Source organism: Drosophila navojoa, chromosome 3 (genome assembly GCF_054131105.1).
Source record: "Drosophila navojoa isolate 15081-1374.11 chromosome 3, UAZ_NAV_1.0, whole genome shotgun sequence".
In the NCBI taxonomy this organism is placed as follows: domain Eukaryota; kingdom Metazoa; phylum Arthropoda; class Insecta; order Diptera; family Drosophilidae; genus Drosophila; species Drosophila navojoa.
In genome coordinates this window covers 29405794-29432046 of record NC_142891.1, presented here as the reverse complement: position 1 = coordinate 29432046, position 26253 = coordinate 29405794, and the positions used below count along the sequence as shown (strand labels likewise).

General features: G+C 38.4%; 3 protein-coding genes, 1 long non-coding RNA gene and 1 pseudogene across 4 annotated transcripts in view; 1 reads left to right on the top strand and 4 right to left on the bottom strand.

Moving 5' to 3' along the window:
* LOC149091975 (uncharacterized) overlaps window positions 1-26253 on the bottom strand; it is a 33899-nt gene that overhangs the window by 5392 nt on the left and 2254 nt on the right. The window lies entirely within an intron of this gene.
* On the top strand, window positions 5746-6961 carry LOC149091977 (uncharacterized). Its single transcript, XM_089257800.1, has one exon. The coding sequence runs from the start codon at window positions 5929-5931 to the stop codon at window positions 6826-6828; it is 900 nt and encodes a 299-aa protein (XP_089113926.1). The 5' UTR covers window positions 5746-5928; the 3' UTR covers window positions 6829-6961.
* LOC108649671 (ubiquitin thioesterase otubain-like) lies at window positions 6194-8334 on the bottom strand. Its single transcript, XM_018098657.2, has 3 exons — window positions 8173-8334; window positions 7818-8117; window positions 6194-7752 (listed from the first exon to the last, which is right to left on the bottom strand). Exons 1-3 carry the CDS (start codon window positions 8245-8247, stop codon window positions 7339-7341), a joined length of 789 nt encoding a protein of 262 aa, XP_017954146.1. The 5' UTR covers window positions 8248-8334; the 3' UTR covers window positions 6194-7338.
* Window positions 11292-17408, bottom strand: LOC149091976 (uncharacterized; annotated as a pseudogene).
* Mdh1 (malate dehydrogenase 1) lies at window positions 19810-25166 on the bottom strand. The gene is made up of 2 exons (XM_089257690.1): window positions 25026-25166; window positions 19810-20952 (listed from the first exon to the last, which is right to left on the bottom strand). Exons 1-2 carry the CDS (start codon window positions 25026-25028, stop codon window positions 19954-19956), a joined length of 1002 nt encoding a protein of 333 aa, XP_089113816.1. The 5' UTR covers window positions 25029-25166; the 3' UTR covers window positions 19810-19953.

The window sequence follows — 26253 nt, the reverse complement described above, 5'->3', positions numbered from 1 at the left end:
ACTTGTCCGTTGGATGTACTATGTAAGGGTGGTGCGTTTGCGATTGAAATGTCAAAGTTGTTTGCTAACATTGTCCGGATGGTCTCTGAGTTTAGCGATCTCTCGTTGTCACAATAGATAGTCTTTGTTTTTGGGAAAAAAGTAAGAATTTGCAAGAGTGGAGCTTTTATGTGATCGTATCGGTTGAACACAGCGAATTTAGAGAATTTGTCAATGCAGGTTAAAAACTATTTCCCGTCTGTGGAGTAAATGTTTATATTTTCTATATATAGCATTTCTCCAGCATATGAAGGTATGGGAGTTTTCCCTAATTCCTGCCTGATCGGATGTCGGTCATGTTTGTTCATAGCGCATATTCGACAATTTGCTTCTACTTCGGCTGTTAAACGGCCCATTTTTTGGAAAAAGTAGTCCCTAAGTATTTGCTGAGCATTCTCCTGAGCTGCACGATGAGCGCGATTGTGCTCCGATTGTGACATGTCGGGTCTTTGTTTTAAAGAAAATATATGTCTTTTGTTGTGGGATAGTGCTTTCTTCCAGTATAATCTGGTTACGGAAGCAGTTTACTGGTTTATCTGTTGTCTCAATTGTGTAAGTCAGAGACTCTTCGCTGCGGATTGTAGCGGCATCGGATTCTGCCGAATCTTCCAGAGCGTTGATATTCTGGCGAGACAGAGCGTCTGCCACAAGGTTTTCTTTGCTTGAATTATAAGTGATGTTTGCATTGTGCTCATCAATAAAAGCCTTCCAGCGCTTTATCTTGGCATTCAGATTTTTATCTGAAACTGCGAATGTTAGCGGCTGGTGGTCTGTGTAGATGTTGAGGATTTTAACACCGTCCACGTAATTTCTGAGGGTTTTCAGTGCCCACACCATGGCTACGAGTTCTCTCTCATTTGTGGCGAAGTTAATCTCGTTTCCCGCAATGTGCGCGAGATCATGGTTATAGGGCGTCCGCCCTGAGATAGCACAGCACCAAGCCCTTGGCCTGACGCGTCTGTTGTCAAGTCGAATGGTTTTTTAAAGTCGGGATATGCTAACAGCACATCCTCGGAAGCTAACAGCTCTTTTAATTTATTAAAGGCGTTAACTGTGTTTGATTCAATTTTTACCCTCCTCGACTGGTTAGCACTTATCTTACCATTTTCGCCTTTCAAGACTTCCGTTAGGGGTCTTGCAATGTTGGCGAATCCTATGAAGCATCTCTAATAGCTTGCTAATCCTAAAAATTATCGAAGATTGAATAAAGTTTTTGGCGGTTGAAAGTCTTTTATGGTTCTTACTTTGTCGGCCGTTGTTTGGATCCCGCCTCTGCATACTGTGAATCCCAAGTATTCCATGATTCACTTGTTGGCAGTTAGTGAATTTGATCTCTTCCATCATTTGATTGAAGATAGGTCTGATCGCGGCAGGGACGTCCACATTAGTGAATTTGATCTCTTCCATACCTTGATCATATATTATTTTATTACTTGTTACGTCGATTTGGGCAAACCTGCTTTAACAGATCAAGGCCAATGATGCCATCGAAATCTTTTAGTGATTCGAGGCATGAAGAAAAATGATTTGACTGATTAGAACTGCCCGGCTTGTTGATTTGAATTTGTATTTGTCTGAAAATGAGGGTTCTTCTTTTGATATGAACCACCATTCACCTTGACGCCTGTTCTGGCTCCTTAGACTATTTGGCTGCAAAAATGCCTCTCTCATTACTCGATTCAGCTTCTTGAGCTAAAGCTAGAGCAGTAGGTCTTTGGGTTGTGCTGGAAAAACGGCCCACCTCAGTCAGAGTCCCGAAATGAAGGTGGGTAGGGCGTCATTCCTGAATTTGCTATTCAGGATAGCCGCTGCAGCAGGGTCATGTGTCATAATCGTTATGTTTGTTAATAGTGTTAACTTTTTCTCGATCTCATCGTAGTATTTGAGCAACGATAGATCGCCTTGCCTAATCGTGCTTAACTGTTGCTGAATCACATGCACAGGCGTCTTGTCTGAGAATGTGAAGTCTAACCTGACCTTGAAGTTTAGTACAGTATTGAACGAGGCAAGCACAGCGTTTGCTGGTCCTCTGACTTTGTTGCGAATTATTGCAGCTGCTTGATAGTGCCTCAAGCTGCCATCGTAAGGTTCAAAAACCTTATAGGTTGCGCAGGCTGCTTGTCTCCAAGAAACATAATTTTCTTGTTTGCCATCAAACTCTGGAATTGACTTAACGATATCTAGGGGCTCGTAGCTCTTATAACCCTCGATAATTTGTATCTCTTCGTAAACCTCGACCTGAGCGGTCAGTCCTACAGATATGTTGAATTGTTTTGTAAGGGCTTTTATTTTGTTTTAAAAAGTAGCCGCTTGCTGCTCGAGTGCATTTTGCATTTGCACCCCGAGCTGTGCTATTTGGTCATCAGTCGTTTTTTCCGTCTGTGTTGCTAAAAGAAGAAATAAGTTCGTCACCGCTGCTATCGTCCGAGCTGTTGCTATCCTGCATGCGTTTAATCGCTTTACTTTAGTAGTGATCTCAACGAAATTCAATTCTTATTGAAGAATGAATGATTTATTCGGACAAGCTTTTTTTATATTTAAGAGTGTCACATTTATTTAAATTTATTAATTCAAATTTTGGAATAAAAATTAAGAATTTATTTATTAAAATTGTTGTATGTCGTAAAAGGAAATTGAGCAGTTCACTTACATATGCATTCTTAAATTCGTTTAATATTCTGAATGAATCAAATTAATTAATGGCCATGTATGTGCTTTTCGTTTTTTGTCTTACTCTCCCTCTCTCTCTCTCTAACTCTCTTTGTCTCTGTCTCTCTCTCTCTCTCTCTCTCTCTCTCTCTCTCTCTCTCTCTTTCTCTCTCTGTGGGCTCTCAAATCATGAAGCTCAGCAGCGCACAAAAATTGAAATTTCTTCGCGACGGTCCCAGCTCTTTTCTTTTGAGCGAAGAGTATACCGAAATCTTAAAATCGTTTGCGACAAGTGTGTATGTGCCTGCCTGTCGCGAGATCATATTCTTTATGCGCATCAACGCATTCATACCCTTCCCATAAATATATATCGAAACGCTAACATTTTGTTTGCATGACTGTCGCAAACGCTTTTAAGATTTCGATATACTCTTCACTCAAAAGAAAAGAGCTGGGACCGTCGCGAAGAAATTTCAATTTTTGTGCGCTGCTGAGCGTCATGATTTGAGAGCCCACAGAGAGAGAGAGAGTTAGGGAGAGAGAGAGGGAGAGTAAGACAAAAAACGAAAAGCGCTTACATGACCTTTTCGTTTACGTGCTTAGCGCACTGATTTCGTCGTGCTATCTTTCATTACCCGAGCCAGCCAATACCAAGCCGAGCGAATACGAAGTTGGCCGGGCCCTGCTAGACAGATTTAGCGGCGTGGAAAAACGTTGCTCTACATGTCTAGTCTATGTGTTGTTTGGTCAGTGGTTCTTCTCAATCGCAAAGTTAACGTTTTTTCCCGCGAATCGTGTATTTCATCAAACTTTCAATGTCGGTAATTAGAAAGCACAGCGAAATTTGGACTCATTGTGAGGACATGGGAACGCAACAGGCTAATTGCAAGATTTGCAAAAGTGTCTTAAGCTGCAAGTCACAAGGCAATTTGAATAGACATTTAAAAACCAAGCATCCAGCAGCTCTTGAGACCGGTATACGACAAAACGTGGAAGGCTCAGTTGTTCTGGAAAAAAACAAAACAAAAAATCACTTCGTTTGTCCGCAAGCCCATTCCGGCGAGCAAATCTTCGCAGATTGACAGGCAATCTCCAGACTATACCCTCCCAACAAGGAAGACGTTGACGAATGTTTTGCTCTCAAAAATTCGGGATGAGTTTTAAGGAGATATTGTAGATCAGCTTAGTGCGGCTACAGCGGTCTGCCTTACAACAGATGGCTGGACATCAGCTGCCAACGAGAGCTATCTCGCAATGACAGTGCACTTCATTGAAAAAGAGGAAACGGTGCTTAAATCTTATAAAATAGTTTGTAAAGAATTTTCCGTGTCCCACACTTCTAAAAATCTTTGTGAATTTATTCACAACACCGCGGCGAAATGGGGCATTAAAAACAAAATAGTGGCAATAGCATCTGATAACGCCTTCAGTATTGTTAGTGCCATTCGATTGGGAAATTGGAGGCATGTCAGGTGTTTCGCCCATACCCTAAATTTTATTGCTCAAAAGTTATTGAGAAAAATGAGTAGCGTACGCATAAAAGCTAAAGCGATTGCTGAATATTTTAGCCGCAGCTCATCCGGTTAAAAAAATTGAAGGAAATGCAAGCTTTGTTTAAGTTTCCTGAAGTAAAAATGAGCCAAGACGTACCTACACGTTGAAATTCAACGTTTAAAATGTTTCAAAGGCTGTCAATCTCAAGGGAGGCGGTGGTGGCAGCACTGTCGACCCGAACCGATTTGATGTCCCCAGAGGAGTGAAATTTTATTAATGGAGTTCTTCCTATTTTGCAGGCATTGTATCACATAACCAAGGAAATTTCGGCAGAGAAAAATGTGACTCTGTCCAAAATAATTGTCATTATTGGCTTATTGCGAAAAAAAAAAAAAAAAAAAAAAAAAAAAAAAAAAAAAAATGGTGACCTTAAGCCAAACCGTGAAAGATCTTATTTTAATGAATATTTGCAATGATGTTATATTAGATATCCATGAGAGATTTAAGAATTGCGAGACAAATGTGTTTGCGGAGAGCACAATTTTAGATCTCCGATTCAAAGGAAGATGTTTTAAATCTGCGAACGCTTTCGAATAATCGGCAGCGGAATAATAATATCAATGTGTCCAGTCGCTGCACAAACCACAGTTGTAATAGGCAATGACGAAACTAAGAAAAGTTCAAATGGGGACGACATATGGGCTGAGTATGACAACTCCTCTCTTCAAGTCAGTCAGCCTAATAATTCACACCGTATACCTAATCGTTTCCTTTTTTTTATAGTATATATAATCTCTCATACTTCCCAATAAATGGATGTCGAATGCGTATTTTTTTGTTTTAATTTTCTGTTATATTTTATCTCATAATTTTGTTATTTTTGTATTTTTATTATTTTCTGTTATATTTTATCTCATAATTTTGTTATATTCCCAATAAAGGGAGCTAAAAAATATATATATTTTATTAAAAGTTTGTTCTGTTAGTTTTAAGAAACAAATTTTAAATGTGTCATTTTTTTTTTAAGTTTAAATGTACCGTATTTTGACAGTTTTTTTTTTTTTATTTTCAAGTTGCTTGCGATCACTATCGGCTCACGAGCAATCCGCAGGTGAGCCAGTGAGCCATATGAGTGAGTTGGCTCACTTCACAAAAAAGAGCGAGTGAGCCGGTTCACCTCAATGAGCTGCTTTTAGCCAAGTATAATATTAATACAATCTTTATTATCACTATCTTAGCTCGTGCGAGCATTCGTTAGGAACAATTGCAAAGGTCAACTCAGCCGTTGAATGACCGAGCCTACTGACTGAGCCTCGCTCGTAATCACGGTTAACTTCGTAACTTCAAAGTGAAGAGCCGAGCAAATACGGAGTTGATTGGACCTACTAGACGGATTTTTCAATGTTGAAAAAGTTTGTCCTACATGTCTAGTCTATATGTTCTCTGGTACCATAATAGATAAAAAGTTTCTTGTTGTTCCCGAACCAGTTTAAAATATTTGTATTTCATCACTTTAAAAGCTCGCATTAGAATGTTGATGCTAATCAGTGAAAACGTTTTTTTTTTTAGTAAATTATGGACGTTGACCAGCACTAATAATAAAATTGTAAATAATAAAGGAAATTTCATATACTAAAATTAAGAGTCATTCAACAAGAAAAGCAATTGAAATTGATCTGCATACTGCAAAAATTATCTGCAACGTTTTTCTTTTGGATATTTGATGCAAAGACAAGAAGAAAAAAGATGTCTACAGAAGAGTTGCCATCTGATTTAAATAAACTGAAAATAACACCAGACATGGAACACACAAAATTATGTGATAGAAATCCATTTTATAGCCCAAGCGTTACATATAGGACTGAGAATATATTAACACCCATGCAAAGTACTAAGCAAATAATTCATTGTAAGACACGCAGGATGCGTCGAAGTTCAGAGAGCAATATTGATGATTTCCATAAGAAGCAGTTGGATTCTTCAGTTGCTGCTTCTGCAGATAGTTTTGAAATTTGTGTGAGTCCTCTAAGATTTCTACCCGGGGTAAATAAACTTCAGTTGAAACGAAGCAATATTACGCCATCGAAAAGAAATATGCTCCGAGAGCCTGTACTACGAATCTCACACGACAATATACATACGAAATGTGGTACCCGTATTCGTCGCTCGATTCCATTAAATTTAGATGAAAGAAATCGTGCAAATTTTCATAAACCACGAATTAACATAAATATTAAGTCAAGTATAAACGGTATTTGTAGCTTTCGGGATTTAATAAGTGAATGCAATGTCTTACTCGATGAATCTAAATCTAAGAAGGAACCCATAGACAACTTTCATATGTCAAAAAATTTCATAACATGTCAGCAACGAGGGACGTCAAATTTAAAAGAAACCAATAGAAATAGCGTTATTAATGAAGATGAGCAGGCATTTAACCATCGTGATCAATGCTGCAATACCACCCTCACCAGCTTCAGTTCGAATTCCAGTTCCCGACTTTCATGTTCCCAGCAAGCGGGCAACAGTGGAGCAAGCCCGAGAAATTGTGACGATGTCACCATAGTAGAGTTGGCTAGTTATTTCGACACCATGGTGCATATTCCTAAGAAGATGTCCTCAATGGCTGAAATGATGTATATTTAAGGAATTGGCGCTGTCAACATTATATTTAATTTACTTCTAATATAAATAATTCTGTGTATTTTTACATGTATATAAACAAAATATTCGAATTAGTTCAATAGATTAAATATAATATAAATCATACACATATAAAGTAATTATACTGAGATTTTGGAAAAAAGAATTTATATGGAATATGTAACTAATAATCTCCTCTAAGCTGTGTGAAAAAATTCTTAAATTAAATTTCGTCGTGGATCAAATAAGCATTTCATTTAGAAACTACTTGCTGCTAGTTTACGAATTATGGACAGCCATCAGTAAAATAAAAAATCATGCTCAGTGACAAATATTAACCAAGGCTAATAATATCAATTCTAAAGTTTTTAACGCTTGAAGAAATTAACATAATTTGATGGATTACGAAAATTTAATTTATTATTTGACTTAGATCATTAAATCTTAAAACGGTATTGTTCTATAGTTGCTTTTGAAAAACATATGGATAGGCATAGTTTTACCATGTCAACTTCAGTTAGGATATAATATGTCATAGTGTCCTGGTCTATAAATAAGATAAACTTTTGGATCCGACCCTTCAGGAAAATCATGGGCTTTTACCTGACCACCTTCACCCCTATCCAGGTACTCAACTCGCACACCTACTCCTAACGCTGTGCACAGCGCTATGATATGTATATGATCTGATTCCTTATACATTGGCTCGACTTCTTGGTGACGAAATTCTTCAATTGAAAAGTCACCCTCAATAAAATGTTGATAGAAGTCCGCATCTTCCTGAAGTTTTCCAGACGTTATAAGGCGCAAGTAAACGACTACATAATCGGAATATCCCTGGTCGTTAAATACTGTATGTAGTTCATTTTTCACTTTTTCAGTTGTTTCGGAATTAATGGGGCATACACGTTTGATTACATCCATAAACTGACATAAAACGAAAAAACAAATATTATTTCAATCATTAATAGTCGAATAAATAATTAACTCACAGTTTCATGAAAGTCTTCCAATGTAAAACTAGGAAACCCAAGCTCCACAAGTTTGTCTTTAGAAGTTTCAGCAAGTTTTCGGAATTCTTGGTAAGCACTGTTATTTGTGATCAAATATTCCAAATACGAATAAGCAAAAGCTCTGAAGAAACAATTACCATCGGGTCGAGTGCGCCGAATAAATTTATATTTCTTAGATAGTTCTTGTATCTTATCTGTAAAGACCACATCACCTTTATATTCGGCTTGTAAACAGGTAAGCGCTAGTTGCTCACTGACCAGAGGAGTGGAGTCACTAATCTAAATACAAAATTGTTATTATTGCTAGTTTAGAAAGTTCAATAGCGGTTCTTACCTCCTTTTCTATTTCCCGCTGTTGTTGTATAATTAATTCGTCACGATTGGCGTCATTATTTCCAATGGATTCCATGATTCCTTTCTAAAGAAATATTTTCTTTAATATCACAATGGATTTCGTTGTGTAGACATCCAAAAAACCTTAATGAGTGAATGAAAACAAGCCGAAAAAATACTTACTAAATAAATACTAAGTACTGAAAAAGAATGTATTCTATTAAAAAAAGCATTCTCGTGCTAAAAAAAATAATCGATAACGTCAGAAAATTTATGGGGGATATCCACAGACGAATTTGTTACACGAAATTTTTCTACACCTCGACACTGTTAAGTTGAGGTACCACTATACTTCGTATTTGCTCGGCTCGGTCGCTGGAGGTTCGAGCAGTGAAAATGCTGCACGTCAAAAACAATGCGCTTTGAGCGCTCAATCAAAATGGTCCCGTTTCCGTATGATTTATGTGGTTTTGTGCGAGGGCATATTCAGCATTTCTATTAATAACAAGTAAGAAAGCTGTAGTCGGGACTGATCGACTACGAGATCCCCTGAACCATACAAGCATCTGATATTTCATGAATAATTAGCACACACACACACACGCATACAAACAAATACACGCACACACATACACATACAAACAAACACACGCATACACACATACTCACATATACAGGCGATTGCGCTTGGCTTGCGCTGCAGTGTTGGCAATATTATGAGAACTTATTTGTTGAATAATTTAATTTCTAGACGTACGGTGGGGGGTAAATTTTAACAAAAACCGAAATTGTATAAAATGCATCTTAATATACATTTTAAATTTACAGACTCTAGCTTGAAAGATGTAGGAGATATCATTTTTTAAGTGATCTTCGATAAGGTTTTTTATCGATAAAAAAGTATCGGAATGAGCTATCGTTTTTTAGTCATAAACTCGATATGCGCGCTGTATATACGGCCATTTAAAAAAAAAACTTGAAGCACTAACCAGAGAACACATAGACCGGACACGTAGTGCAAAGCGTTTTGCACACTTATTTTCAAGCATTGGTTTCCAGACCGTTCGTATTTGCTCGGCTCCTCACTTTTTAGGCTTGTGCTACTAAAATATGGGAACACAAAATCATTTCTCTTCATGCGCTCGACCGAGATGGTCGATTGTTAAACAAAAGATCCCTCTATGCTAAATGTTTCCCTTGCTCTCTCTCTCTCTCGATGCTCTCTGCTCTCTCAAATGTGTATATGTGTGTATGCATGTGAGCACAAGCAGCAGCTCACGAAAATTGAAATTTCTTCGCAGCAAGAACCCATGCCTTCCCTTCTGTGTGAAGAGTAAACCGAACTCTTTAAACCGTTTGCCAAGCTCGTACAAAATATGTATATGTGTTTTCGATATTATTTGTGGAAAGGGTATGAAAGCGTTGGTGCTCATAGTGAAAATGCTTTCGCGACGAGCCTGCACGCACACACTCTCCCTTGCTACATGTACTATGAGCATTTGTATGCCTGTGTGCGAAGCTCTTGCTGCTAGTAGCAATTTTAAATCCCAGCATTTGCATTTGGTTGATCTTGTGAAGTGTTCACATACATATGTATGTATGTATGTATGTATGTATGTATATACATTTGATTGTGTGTGTATGAATGGAATCTGAATCGAACAATTATGGGATATCACTTGTAGAAGCATTTGTATGCCTATGTGCTTTTACATGTGCGTGTGTGTATGTGCCTGTGTGTATGCATGGGACGTGAACATTGGTGTGCATGTGTGTATGCATGGGACGAGAACATTGGCTGCCTACCTCAACTAAGAATTGTTTGAATGATTTTTGGTTCGAATTGAAGAGGCGCGCTTATAACTAAAGTGACAAGTGCATATGCCAATTCCCTTTCCACAAATAAAATCGAAAACACATATACATATTTTGCACGAGCTTGGCAAACGGTTTAAAGAGTTCGGTATACTCTTCACACAGAAGGGAAGGCATGGGTTCTTGCTGCGAAGAAATTTCAATTTTCGTGAGCTGGCAGCTCAGAGCTGCTGTTCACATGCATACACACATATACACATTTGAGAGAGCAAAGAGCATCGAGAGAGAGAGAGAGCAAGGGAAACATTGAGCGCAGAGGGATCTTTTGTTCAACCATCGACCATCTCGGTCGAGCGCATAAAGCGAAATGATTGTGCTCTCGCATATTTTTGTAGTCCGACCCCTAAAAGTGATAAGCCGAGCAAATACGAAGTTGACTGGGAGATTACCCTCGAAAATAAGTGTGCAAAACACTTTACACTACGTGTCCGGTCTATGTGCTCTCTGGTTAGTGCTCCTACTGGGCGTAGTCACTTTATTATTGGGCAGATCATAAAACAAGCTAACGGTAACCCAACTGCAAAGTTTGGATGCTTACGCTAAAAAAAATTAGAAAATAACAGTATTTTCGATATGCCATGCCCCTAAAGAGGCTCAACATTATTTTTTGGAAAATCGATAGAGGATGTTACTAGTAATTTAACTTAACTCAATAGTGTCCAAAATATAGCAGAATTTGAAAAATCAATATCTTCAAGTAATTGATTTATTTATTTATTTAGATTGAAAGCATCGAGAATCAACTAAAATTATAATTAAACATGTAAGAAAGCTCTAGTCGAGACTGCTTGACTACGAGATCCCCTTAACACTTCGAGCAACTGATATTTGAATAATTATTAAATAGCCTCTGTCCTGTGATAAGGGTCCGGTCCTTTAAAAGTCCAGAGTATGATATATGTATAATAAAATATATATTGAAAATCAACTAGCGAGCTCCTTAGGATCAGAACGCAAAGTATTGGCATCAGTGTTTCAACTTGAACTAATTTATTAACGGAAGCGCAGCCCAGTAGAGAGCGCACCTATGCGCTTTTAAGCGCGAGCAGCAGGAGAGCGATCGTTGGGAGAACGACACTCCCGTGCTAGCGCGTAAAACAACTACTCTAAAGTGGTTTAAATCCATGATTAAATAATTCAATTTCTTAATCTAAACCATTTCAAAAGCAGAGGGCATATCGGCATCGGCCGCGTTGAAAGGCCAGTATAATGGTGTGTATATTAGTTGAATGACAGCGGGGCAACGTGAAGAATTTCCGGATTTTGTCTTTATGACAACCGCGCGTACCCTACCATCTCAGCATCCACTGCATGACTGTTCCGACCTCCACGTTTTGCCTCCCCGTCGTCCATTTTGACTTCTGCTTAGGTCCTTTGTCCCTTGACCAGGGGATCCAAAACCGACGCTTGATATTTGATGTCAGCTGCCATCTTTTTAAGGATGTCATTGGCTCTTTGGACACGATTAGCAGCGCCGCGAGTGTTGTCCTTATCAGCAGGTGCCCTGGCCTGAGCACTTCGCTATCTTTGGGGTTGCTGCTGGGAGCGACCATTGGCCGCAAATTGAACACGGCCTCGGCCTAGACCAGCACTGTGACCAACTCATTTTGACGTAAGATCGCGCTGCCCATTGCCTTCAGGCCGCCGAAATGCGGTGCTCGAAGGGGAATGATAAAAAATTACATTCCCCGCTCCGCAGCAAACGTTTCCATGGAAAGTACCCTTGAGGTCTAGAGTGCATGCAGCATCCACGTAATTAGGGGCATTGTCGCAATACAGCTTCCGTACAAGGCAACGTGGATCAACAAACCTGGATAAACACATTAAAAATGATTTCGAGGTTAAATCGGTAATTAATTCTGGATGCACAGCCTTCGAGCTAAATAAACAAATATGGCAACATACATTTTTATTGGCGATTTGCCACAAATTCCCAACGAAACTATTATTGGACCACAAAAGTCCACTCCACTAATCTCAAATGCCCTATTTCCATGTAAGCGGTCAGCGGGAAGATTGCCCATTATTTGGGACAAGAGTTTCGGCTTGTAGCGAAAGCAATGTATGCATTTTCGGACTACCGTGGTGGATTGGTGAGCGATGCAAGTGGTCCAAATAAAGCGTCACGAAACGACACTTTTTTGGAAGCAATAGAGGGAATTTGGCATTAGCGGAGCTTTCAATAAACGACCTCCTACTCGTAGCAACCACAACACACGCCTGCCTCCTGCGCAGTCACTGCTTTTTGCATATGTATGTATGTGTGCGTGCATAAACGAAGTGCAGAATTATTAGAGTCTCGACTAGAGTCTTCCTACGTGTTTTATTTCTTCGCTGAATTCCATATGTTGAATTATGGATATGACTGCAAGGAAAACGCAACTTAACTCAGAAGCTGTAGGAAGCAGTGAAGTATAACTCTCTTGTTTTCCATTGATAAAGCGGATTATGTATGCAACTATGCGGATTTATGTAGAGAATGACGAAGTATATTCAATATCAAAGTAATTACAGTTCTACGCTTCTCTAGCAACTCTCACTCTTTTGATAATGTGATTTTTGGGTTAGCTGGCCATAACGTGTCAGAAAGCTTTAAAAATCCTGATGAACATCCTCGAAATATAATATCTGCTGGATTATCTTTCGTTGGTACATGACGCCAAGATACATTAGTTGTTAACTCTTGTTAAATCATGCAACGCGATTAGCAACGAATGCAGTGACACCCTCATCTGTTTGCAGTCTTACGTATAAACAACAACCGTAAGCTCTCATTGACGTGTCAGTAAATCCATGAAAACAACTAGTTAGTGCCTCAAATTCTTGCAATTGGTTATCCCACCCAAGTTTGCGCGACCACATATCTTGCAGAAGAACTTTCGCACGAGTCACGATCGGACTTAACAAACCTAAGGGGTCGTGTAAACGGGCCACAAATGACAAAACGGGTCTTTTGGTCGGTTTTACTTCTGCTCATGCAGTATCTAAAAATGACATTCATCAGATTTTAAATTAATCCTAATGTTTTTGTGTCCTCTTGTTGACCAATGACTCTAGCGCCTCTTGCTGGCTGCGAGTTGTTTACAATTGGAGGACCATTTTGTGAGAGGAAACCCAAACCCATGAAGAATTGCTATCAAGCCTCGATGCAACAAAGACAATTCCTCAACGCTTTCTGCTCCTGTCAACAACGAGGCTAACGATCAAGCAGCAGCTGGATGAGTGGAAGCATGCAAGTCACTTAGGTGTTTTAAACATCGAATTGCTAAGAATGGAGCAGTCGCTAACCCATACGTTACTGTATTTAAACGAAATATTTGTTACGGTTCAGTGGACGTTTCCCTCCACACAATAAGTTTAAAATTGTGGTGGGACTCGTCAAGATCAATTTGACGGTTTATTTTAGCGATGTCTGCTGTAGCAGCCCAATGACGAAGTCGAAATCTTATCAAAGTCTTAATATATCAAAACAGATATCGGGTACCTTACTGTCTTCAGTATGCTTGTCTGATTGGTACGACGATATGGAACACACCAAAGTCTGTTCGGATTTCTATGTCGTCCGTTCGGGACGCTATCGAAATTGGAACGAAGTGCCGAACAGACTGACTGACAGTTAGCAATGCCCAACATTGGAATCCCAGATCGTTCGTAAACAATTTATACAGAGCGGATAGCTCTTTACGAACGCAAAACGTTTCTGACAGGGTATCGCTGCGATTGACGAACAAGAGTGAATGAAGTGGTCATTCTTTTTGCAAAACACGCATGAGGCTGACTTGGCAGAGCGACAGCAAGTTAAGATTTCCCAATTATTTTCCTATTATCCTGAACTACCATCCAACTTGGACAAGATGATTCTTCAGCATTTAAATGCTGATACCGTCTGTTTAAGGCAGCTTCACAATCTTGCCACAATGAAAGTTTAATGTAATCAAGATTCTCTTCCCACCTAGAGCGCGTATCGATGAGCATGGTATTCGAAATCTGTTTATCAGATCCTAGCAATAATAACGACTCGTAAATGGCACGTACTGAATCAATCAGCATGCGCAAAGATGATGCTGATGGTTCTGTCATGTGTGGGAGGTCAAATAGTTTCGAAATGCTGTTAATAAATATGAGACACTGATGTCGTACACATTTTTTAACGCTTTTGGGTAATTAGCATCTGTCACCTGATATGCCTTGACAGTAAATAACGCTTCGTTGTAAAAGCATGAGTGTTGGAGTGGTGGCGTCTTCAATAAGTACAAAAGATCAGATTGTATATTTCCTAATCTTTATTGGTGTGTAAGTAAGTGTGTAAAGTATATATGGAAGCAATGTGAGAAGCAGTACCCCACGAACCAGTAGGAGAAATGGGGCTATGTTATTAACAAAGTGCTGTTAATAATAATAGCATAACATGATATTATAATATTCCGAATATTCTCCGCTAAACTTTGGCAACTTTATATTCGGTAGAGTTGGCAAGACTCTAAATTTTAGGTTGGCTATCACTACCCCGCTTCATTAGAAGTGCCCTTGTTGACACACACAAATCCTCTAACGTTGACCGAGGCACTAAATCTGCGTTATTGTCGTCCAACTCTTGTTGTGTCTTAAAGGCCTTTTCTATGAAGCGGTTCAGTATCTCAGTCGACATTAAATTTCAAATGGCTTTACTGGTTTCAATGCTTTGTTTATGCGGGTTATATCGCTTGTAAGGTGTTTATATACGGCTAACAGAGCCTCGACACTCTCCGTTTATGACTCGTCCATAGACTGATTCTTTCCTCACTTGCCAGTCATGATGCTATAAGTGATGCTCAAGTGGAAACAATTTCAATCGAAACAAATAAAAGTGCACTTAATGACAACAAGCGATGACCAACTCCAAAAATGTTAACAAATGCGCGCGATCGTAATAAGTCTCAATATATAACGCTTGGCAATGTTAAACTGTACTTGAGTCACACGATATAGCGAAGACAAGAACCAGAATGTTTCGTGACTATTAGTGTGAGTGGTCTATTGAGTGAAACTTGAACACGTAGAGCAATTGAGTGCAATCACTGACCAGACAACACATAGAGTAGACATGTAGAGCAAATTTTTCTACACCTCGACACTGTTAAGTTGAGGTACCACTATACTTCGTATTTGCTCGGCTCGGTCGCTGGAGGTTCAAGCAGTGAAAATGCTGCACGTCTGTGGTCTGTAGTATAGGGACAGCCAAGTTACTCGCGGTATATTTAAGCACCTGATTTAAATGATCGTGGGTTAGCCTATCAGAATGTATTTTTAAAATATGTAGTATCTGATCAGTGGGCAAAATGGGATTCGATATGTATGTATATATATATACGTACATACATTTACAGGTGCATGCAAGTAAAAAAATTTATAACAAGTAAGAAAGCTCTAGTCGAGACTGCTCGACTACGAGATCCCCTGAACCCTTCGAGCAACTGATATTTCAATAATAATTTGCACATACACACGCACACACACACACACACACACACACACACACACGCATACAAACAAACACACGCACACACACACACGCATATACAGGCGATTGCGCTTGGGTTGCGCTGCAGTGTTGGCAATATTATGAGAACTTATTTGTTGAATAATTTAATTTCTAGACGTACGATCATAATGAAACTTTCAGAATGTAATCATGATGTTAAAATGTATGTGTATACCGAAGCACAAGTCTCTAGTACTTGATATACGACTTTTACAAAGATGAGGGTAAGGGGGTGGATTTAGGGGTGGGGGGTAAATTTTAACAAAAACCGAAATTGTATAAAATACATCTTTATATACATTTTAAATTTGGAGACTCTAGCTTGAAAGATGTAGGAGATATAATTTTTTAAGTGATCTTCGATAAGGTTTTTTATCGATAAAAAAGTATCGGAATGAGTTATCGTTGTTTAGTGATAAACTCGATATGCGCGTGATATGTACGGACATTTAAAAAAAAAGTCTCTAGCTCTTATATCTTCTGAGATCGACGCGTTCATACATACGGACGGACGGACGGACGGACAGACAGACGGACAGGGCTAAATCGACTCAGCTTGTCGCCCTGATCAAGAATATATATACTTTGTGGGGTCTGCCACGCCTCCTTCTGCCTGTTACATACATTTCAACAAAACCATTATACCCTGATTTCCCATTTTCAATGGGTTCAGGGTATAAAAAGTGCAAGTGCACTTGTCAGTGTAGTCAGTCAGCTACTGAAATATAAGCGCGCCTCTTCAATTCAATTCTTTGTGAAAGGCGTATTTCAAATACTGGAGAATTATGATTTCGAATATACATACATTTAAACATTATGTTTACGTTCTGATTTCAAATACTGGAGAATTATGATCGCATCGCCGCCCCTGCGTACACACAATCAAACATATGCATGTATGCATTTGTGAGTGGTTCACAAGATCTCTGAAATTACGACAGGCAGCAAGAGCTACGCAGACAGGCAAACAAATGCTCATAATACATATAGCAACGGATACTGTGTGTGTGCACGCTCGTCACGAAAGCATTTTCACTATGAGCACCAACGCTTTCATACCCTTCTCCCCCCAGAAATAGTCGAAAATTCAACATCCACTCTAAAATTGAAGTCACTCGAGAGGATATTTTGAACGAAATGGCGAAAACAAGTCGGAAAATAGACATTCTTTTGTAGAAAAAAAAATTTGAAATAAAGGTCATCCATTATATTATTAAGTACGAATATGTGTATTTAATATTTGCTGAATTACGTTTTGTTATATTTTGATTTATATTTTTGTTTACGAGCTGAATTATGAAGTCATATTTTGGTAGAGAGTAAGTCAGAATAAGCATTATTTTGTAAAATAGCATTAAGTAGGTAATGAGTAGTCATAAGTGTTGTAGCAGTTAGTTTTAGGACATAAGCAGAGATTTAAATCATTGAGCGCGTGCGCGCGATCAGCAATACAACCCTGCGGCTCGAAAGCTCGCGTGGTGAAAGCTGCAAAGCGGCGAAAAGGGATCAAAAGCTGCGCGCCGGAAGGAGTGAGCTTTGAGCTCTCGGGATGAGCAGACGCAAGAAATCGAATCAGCATTGAAATTAAGGTTAAGCTTGGGAACGTAATAAAGTAAGCACATGTAAAAGAAACGGTCGAGTATTCATTCGTAGTCAGTTTAACTAACATGTTGATATTTGGCACTAGCTGCAATTAGCTTTAACACCGCTAACTGGTAGTTTGAACGTGGTTACGCCCCGTTCGCCAGAAGGGTAAATCTCTGGCAGAGAAAATCGCGTGGTCTGTGAGTGAACGCCGGCTGCAACTCTGGGCGTTCCTCGATCCGCGATCTACCATTCATAGTGGTCCCACTAACTCCCCACAGCGCGCCTTCGCAGCCCCGACCCCCGCAATCTAGAGTGCGCTTGATCGCGCCACTCGATTGCTGCCGCCCTCCCGCGTGCAAACGCGTGGGCGTGGGCGTGGTCGGCGAGCGCAGCCCGCATGGTCGCCTAACCTATAAGAACTCCCTCCCCCACTCTCACATTTCTCTAACTCTATATGTCCCGTATTAACATATAAATTTCTTGTAATGGCCCTGGGCAGACTGAGACTCTGACCCCGGCTGGAAAAATAAAGTAACCTTAACTTTAACTCTTTAGCTCTCTATCTCTCTCTTTCCTTCTGCCGTTTTTAAACTTTTAACAAAACCATTATTCCCTGAATTCGTATTTTCAATGGGTTCAGGCACTAACCAGAGAACACATAGACCGGACACGTAGTGTAAAGTGTTTTGCACATTTTTTTTTGACATTACGACCCACCTAACTTCGTATTTGCTCGGCTCCTCACTTTTAGGTTCAGGCAACGAAAATATTCGAAAGCACAATCATTCTGCTTCATGCGCTCGACCGAGATGGTCGATGGTTGAACAAAAGATCTCTCTGTGCTCAATGTTTCCTTTGCTCTCTCTCTCTCTCTCGGTGCTCTTTGCTCTCTCAAATGTGTATATGTGTGTATGCATGTGAGCTGTATTGGCAAGTGCACTTGTCACTTTACTTAATCAGCTACTTAAATATATGTAAGCGCGCCTCTGCAATTCGAACCCAAAATCGTTCAGACAATTCTAAGTTGAGGTAGGCAGCCAATGTTCACGTCCACACACGTTACACACATGCACACACACAAACGCACATGTAAAGGCACATAGGCATACAAATGCTTCTACAAGTGATATCCCTCAATTGTGGGCATCGCGTCCCCTTCGTACACACAATCATACATACATATGTATGTACATATATGTGTGCGCACTTCTCAAGATCAACCAAATGCAAATGCTGGGACCTAAAATTGCTACAGGCAGCAAGAGCTACGCACATAGACATACAAATGCTCATAGTACATGTAGCAAGGGAGACTGTGTGCGTGCACACTCGTCGCGAAAGCATTTTCATCATGAGCACCAACGCTTTCATACCCTTTCCACAAATAATATCGAAAACACATATACATATTTTGTACGAGCTTGGCAAACGGTTTAAAGAGTTCGGTATACTCTTCACACAGAAGGGAAGGCATGGGTTCTTGCTGCGAAGAAATTTCAATTTTCGTGAGCTGGCAGCTCAGAGCTGCTGCTTGTGCTCACATGCATACACACATATACACATTTGAGAGAGCATAGAGCACCGAGAGAGAGAGAGAGCAAAGGAAACATTGAGCACAGAGAGCTCTTTTGTTCAACCATCGACCATCTCGGTCGAGCGCATGAAGCAGAATGATTGTGCTTTCGAATATTTTCGTTGCCTGAACCTAAAAGTGAGGAGCCGAGCAAATACGAAGTTAGGTGGGTCGTAATGTCAAAAAAAAAAAAGTGTGCAAAACACTTTACACTACGTGTCCGGTCTATGTGTTCTCTGGTTAGTGGTTCAGGTCAGAGGTGGGTACGGGCCGGGTTTTTATCGGGTACCCGTGGGCATGGGCTGAAAAATCTAATTTCGGGCTGGGTGCGGGCGGGTGTGGGTTAGACTGCTTAATCCGTTTTACCTGAACAAATTTTTACTGTTTTATTAAAATGTTAAATGCATAATAAATTGTTTAATTTGCAGGCGCACTGTGCTCGACATCGATAACATTATGTGCGCTTGCAAATTAAGCAATTTATTATGCATTTAAATTTAAATAATACAAATTGACAAATTGTAAAGTGAAATAGAGCCAACAATTCACATATGTATATGCTATATGGTACGAGAAACTAAAAAAAAATGTTAAAATTGAAATATATGACTCCAATGAAATTATTTTTGCTTTCGGGTACGGATAACATTTTGAGCTTCTGATCCGGATCAGGCCGGGTGCAAAAAAGTCGGTCCGTGCCCACATCTAGTTCAGGTTATACCAAGTAGTCGAGACTGCTGAACCCTCCAAGCTGATATTCTAATAATTCTGCACTCCTTTTACGCACAAGTACATACACATGCATCCACACGTACGTATAAGCACGCACTCTGATAACTGAGCAGTATGTGTTGCCTGGTTAGTGGCTGCAAGCTCTAATTATTCTGCATTTCATTTTTTGAACAATTTCTCTTGTAGTTAGATTATCTTTATGAAACTCTAAGAACGTTATCAAACTCATGGTACATTCCAAAGCTCAAGCCTCTAAAATAAAATAAAGTCGACTCATCTCTCATCTCGATCAAAAATGTATAAACCTTTAGGAAGACAATACAAATTATAAAAATAATTTTACTCAAGAAAATATATTTTTGATTCATATTATTTACAAACATTTTATAAATGCATAAGCGCAAAAAAATATATGGTTGTCCATTGCGATAACCTCAAAATTGTGAAATTGATGCCGATGATGCTTACAGCTTTGAGTCCCTTGCGCCGGCTAGTCAATTCGAATCCAACACGGACATTGCTTCCTTTTTTTCTTCTTCCAATTCCTTACCAGTCAAATCTAGTTTGGATCTACCAAAAGTACTGATACCTAGGTTTTCAACTATTTTCCATTGCTTGTTCTTAATCTCAACTGGAAACGAGAACACTACGTCTTTTGGCGAGCCATAACTGCCATCGGAAAACACACCCATGGAAACAAATTTGCCTGGAGCAGTGCCATTCCACCAATCATGCATATGGTCGCATGCAGCCTTTGCTGCTGACATGGCTGACGACATTTTCCGTGCGCCTATAACTGCTGCGCCTCGTTTTTGAACAGTTTCTACAAATGGACCTTCCAAATACCCATTATCTTCAACAGCATCAACAATATTTTTCCATTCATTATCAATAAGTATTTTTCCATGGCTAGCATCTGGGTATTGCGTCGAGGAATGATTTCCCCAAATAATTAAATTGCTTACGTTAGAAATCGGCACACCGAATTTAGAAGCGATCTGTGCTGCGGCTCGATTTTGATCAAGGCGTGTCATAGCCGAGAAGTTCTCGCGTGGAATAGATGGTGCGTAGTTGGCGCACACTAAGGCATTGGTATTTGCTGGGTTTCCAACAACGAGCACCTTAACATCTTTTTTCGCGACTTTATCGAGAGCTTCGCCTTGTACTTTAAATATCTTAACGTTCGCAGACAACAAATCCTTGCGTTCCATCCCCTCTTTGCGGGGCATAGCGCCTACGAGGAAGGCTGCAGAAACGTCTTTAAATCCTTCCAACGGATCCGTTGTGGGCACAACTTTACGCAATAAAGGCAATGCACAATCGGAAAGTTCCATCACGACGCCTTCTAACACTCCAGCCATTGGCGGAATATCAAGCAGATGTAAAATTAGTGGTTGTTCCTTGCCAAAAACTTCTCCCCTGGCGATCATGTAAAGTAAGGAGTAAGCTATTTGACCAGCCGCTCCAGTAACAACAACGCGGATTGGTTCAGCCTATTAGAAATTACAAAAAGAATATATTTACAAATTATTAAAGTAAATATTAGTAAATAATAAATAAAGACACACATATTGGAATAAAGCTTCATAATAAAGGAAGTTTACGACTTCATTAATCTAATAAAATGAAATGGTGTTAGGATTGATTTGTTTTTGTACGCTGAACTCATTGAAAATGGGAAATCAGGGTAAAATGCTAGATGTACGTAAAGGGGCCCATCCACTAGCGAACATGTTCGCCGAACATTTTGGTTTCGTCGAATGTTTGCATGAGGATGGTAATGTTCGCACGAACATTTTGTTCGCCGACCGTGTTTCTATTTTACGCGTGTTCGTGCGAATATGTTCGACAATGGATTGGCATGTTCGCACGAACATCATTTGAAAAAATTACTTGTCAAATCAACACGTGCAAAATGAACAAAGCATTTTTAGAGGAATTTATAGAATCTCTTAAAAATGAGCCATGCTTTTGGCAAAATAAGGCTATGACGACTATATGGCTTCATTAAATTTGTTGAAAATGGAAATGCATCGTTTCCTACCAACACATACGGAGACAATACTCTGTCATTGAAACATTTTCAAGACATGTTTCCCTCTCGAATTTTATAAAATGATGTTCGACGAACAATGTTTGCCCAGTTGGTGGGAAAAGTGATTATGGTCGGCTAAAATGTTCGCAAGAGGATGGGCCCCTTAATAAACAGAAGGGAGCACGCCACAATGTACAAACACCAGACTCAAATAATTAAAAGTAGGTCCGTGTATATCACGCGCCTATCAAAATTACAACTGTTTATCCTAAAATTAGCATTAAGCAGATTTAAAATATTAGAGATTTATACTCCAGCAAATACAACTACTTAATTGGTATTAATACGCTCTGAAAGTTCTATGAAGATAGTCTACAAGAAAAGTTATTAATCTATATATAGATTAATCGTGTTATTTTGTGCGTGTTTAATCGTTCGTTTGTACGCATGTGTAAATTTGCTGTGTCTTTTGTAAGTAGAAAAAGATCGAAGATTTATTAAAATATCAGTTCGCTAAAAGTTCAGGAAATCTCGTGGTCAAGTAGTCTCGTTTTTCGTAATTACTATTATTTTAGGATTTTTTGATTTATTATGTCCAATTATAATTAATTAAATTATATAATTATAAGCGCTAGACGCAATAACTTTTTTTTAACGTCCGAATATATAGCGCGCATATAGAGTTTATCACTATATGCGCTATATTTTTATCGATAAAAGACCTTATCGAAGATCAGTTATAAAATTATATCTCCCACATCTTTAAAGGTAGAGTCTCGAAATTTAAAATGTATATTAAGATGCATTTTATACAATTTCGATTTTTGATAAAATTTACCCCCACCTCTATATCCACCCCCTCACCGTCATCTTTGTAAAAGACGTATTTCAAATTCTAGAGACTAGTGTATACATACATTTAAACATAATAAGTTTCATTACGATTGTACGTTGTGTGAGTGTGTGTGTGCGAATTATTGTTGAAATATCATTTCCTCGAATGGTTCAGGGGATCTTGTAGTCGATCAGTCTCGACTAGAGCTTTTTTACTTGTTAAATATTGAATTTCAAAGTAAGACATTCTCAACGGATTAAAAAATTTTTAAAAACTTAGAAGTAAAAGAGTCTATTGATTTTATTAGTAAACAGTTTTTTGTTTGTTTTCGAGTCCGCTAATTTTTTTGGTTACCTCATAAGAGGTAATTCCAATAGAGATAAAACAAAATATTTTTGATTTTGGGAATTGTCTGTAATATTTTAAGCTTCGTCAAAGTCATCTGATTTAGGATTGCATTGTGAATTGTAAATAGTGTGAGAAGTAATTCTCATCTTTCGGCGTAAAAATTTGGAAAGTTTGTCTAAAAATTTGGAAAGTTTGTTAAAAGTGTGTGGCACGTAGCAAATCTTAAGTAAACTAACTGCTGAGAATTATAACACTTCATCGCAATGTAATCCTAATATGCTAGAATAAGTTTTAATGTATGTGTACACATGTATAGAAAAATTTGTTGCTGCATGTGGAACGTGCGGTTGTTAATTGGCCAAACATTTAATGAAACTTTCAGCTTATGATCGACATATTCTATTGAATATTTGACATTTAAAACAAAAGCCTAGTTATTCACTATTAGCTACATATATTGGCACCTGACCTTCGCTAGGGAGTCTGGTGAATTTGGAGTCGGTACCCCAAAAATAACAAATACAGAAGTTGTATAAAAATCTAAAAATATATTTAAAATTTTGAGACTCTATTTTTAAAGATGTAGGAGTTCTAATTCAATGACAACTTTTAGATACGATAACAAAATAACGGGATGACATCGATTTTTGGAGATAAACTCGATATGCGCGCTGTATATACGAACATTTTAAAAACAAGAAAGAAAGCTCTAGTCGAGACTGCTCGACTACGAGATCCCCTGAACCCTACAAGCAACTGATATTTCAATAATAATTAGCACACGCACACGCATACACACAAATACACGCACACATATACACATACAAACAAACACACGCGCACACACTCACTCACATACATACATACACATACATATACAGCCAATTGCGCTTGGGTTGCGCAGCAGTGTTGGCGATATTATGAGAACTTATTTGTTGAATAATTTAATTTCTAGACGTACGATCGTAATGAAACTTTCAGAACGTAATCATAATGTTAAAATGTATGTGTATCTCTAGTATTTGATATACGACTTTTACAAAGATGAGGGTGAGGGGGTGGATTTAGGGGTGGGGGCTAAATTTTAACAAAAACCGAAATTGTATGACATGCGTCTTAATATACATTTTCAATTTGGAGACTATACCTTAAAAGATGTAGGAGATATAATTTTTTAAGTGATCTTCGATAAGGTTTTTTATCGATAAAAAAGTATCGGAATGAGTTATCGTTTTTTAGTGATAAACTCGATATGCGCGTGATATATACGGACATTTTAAAAAAAGTCTCTAGCTCTTATATCTTCTGAAATCGACGCGTTCATACATACGGACGGACGGACGGACAGACAGACGGACAGGGCCAAATCGACTCTGCTTGTCGCCCTGATCAAGAGTATATATACTTTGTGGGGTCTGCCACGCCTCCTTCTGCCTGTTACATACTTTTAACAAAACCATTATACCCTGATTTCCCATTTTCAATGGGCTCAGGGTATAAAAAATACTCAGCTGAAGTGTTATTTAAATATTAAATACTCATACATACGTATGTATATTCAGCCGTAGCAATTAAAACCTTCAGTTGCTTAGAAAGGACAACAATCTCCATATTATATATATATATATTCGCTATATATATATATATATATATATATATATATATACATATATACATATATGTTATGGATGCGTGTTATGGATTAGGTAAGGTAAGATTAAGATTGGCGTATGTGTGTGTGTGCGTACAGATCCAAAATGTATGTATGTTTGTACATGTATGTGTGTACATGACGACGTTCTATTGGATCTAAGGGTCAAAAGTAATCATTATTTTCTTATCAACACTTTAGAAACATACTTTACATACATATATGTATGTATTCATGCGCAAGGTACCGAATCGGTATAAACATAAAATATTATTTAAGTAAATACACATACATATGTACATGTAAAAGTACTTAGCATGAATCTATGAACCTCAAATACTCCAGGCGATAGTTATTACATAAATTTAAATAATAAGCTTAGAGATAATTGATATTTCATTCATATATTTAACTTGATCAAAAGTTCACATGAGTGCGTATACATACATATGTACATATGTATGTATAAATACATAAGTTAGTTAATAAATGACAATCTCTAAACAATATTTAATAAATTTACACAAATAAGATAAGGTCATTTGAATGTTATGGCCTTTTGAATGAAACCATACTTAAATAATTGCTAATTCCCTCAATATTTAAATACACACAGCAGTGAAAATTATTAAATATGAGTTTTAAAAGTAAAAACGAAAAGTCAATAATGTAATCAGTTTTAATAATTCTATCTTACCATTACTAGTAGATTCGCTTTCTTATGTGTAATAAAACTGGAAAATTATTAAGCTACCAAATTATAGTGATGCTCAAAAAATTATATATTGAAAATCGGTTTTTCTAATGACGCATATCGATAATATCAATAAAAGTCACGAATTAGCTATCGATATATATCAGCTTCCCACTGGAGCTGGGAATCCATCGATGAAGACAGCACTCGAAACGAAACGATGGAAAAAACCATCGATACTATCGAATACACTTGTAACTTTCGCAGAACTGACATTTTAGCTTTTTTCTCGTAGGAGCTGGCTTTATTTGAAGAACAAAAGCGGGAAAAATTCTAAAGCGACAGACTGCAGGATACCACTTTGCACTAGCTAAAGTGACAAATGCACTTGTCAATACAGCTTATAAGTTTTTTTTTTACTTGCATGCATGTATATATAATAACAGGTGCATGGGATTGCATTCCATTAGCTTAATGAGCTTAATAAGATATATTATTTTAAAACAAAATTCATTCATTGAAATGAAATCAGGTGATTAAATATAAGCGCGAGTTACCCGCCAGTCACTATACTAAACACATGTCCTTGTCACTTTAGCTAGTCAGCCACTTACATAAAGCGCGCCTATTCGATCGAGCCCAAAATCGTTCACATCATTCTAAGTTGAGGCAGGCACACGGCAATGTTCATCTCCCATGGATGCACACATGCACATACACGCACGCATGTATGAAATCACATAGGCAAGAGCAGGGAGGGTGTGTCTTGTGTCGCGAAAGCATTTTCATTATGAGTAAATATTTTGTACGAGCTTGGCAAAGGGTTTGAAGAGTTCGGTATACTCTTCACACAGAAAGAAAGATACGGGTTCTTGCTGCGAAAAAAAATTTCAATTTTCGTGAGCTGCTGCTTGTGCTCACATGCATACATACATATACATATTTGACATAGTAAAGAGCATCGAAAGAGAGAGAGCAAGGGAAACATTGAGCATAGATGGATCTTTTGTTCAACCATCCACCATATCGGTCGAGCGCATGAAGCAATGATAGTGCTTTCGTATATTTTCGTAGTCTGAACCTAAAAGCAAGGAGCCGAGCAAGTACGAAGTTGTGTGGGTCGTACTTTTCAAAAAAAGTGTGCAAAACACTTCTTACTACGTGTCCGGTCTATTTTTTGTCTGGTTAGTGCTGTTGCCTAGTCTATATGTTCTTTGGTCAGTGATGTTAC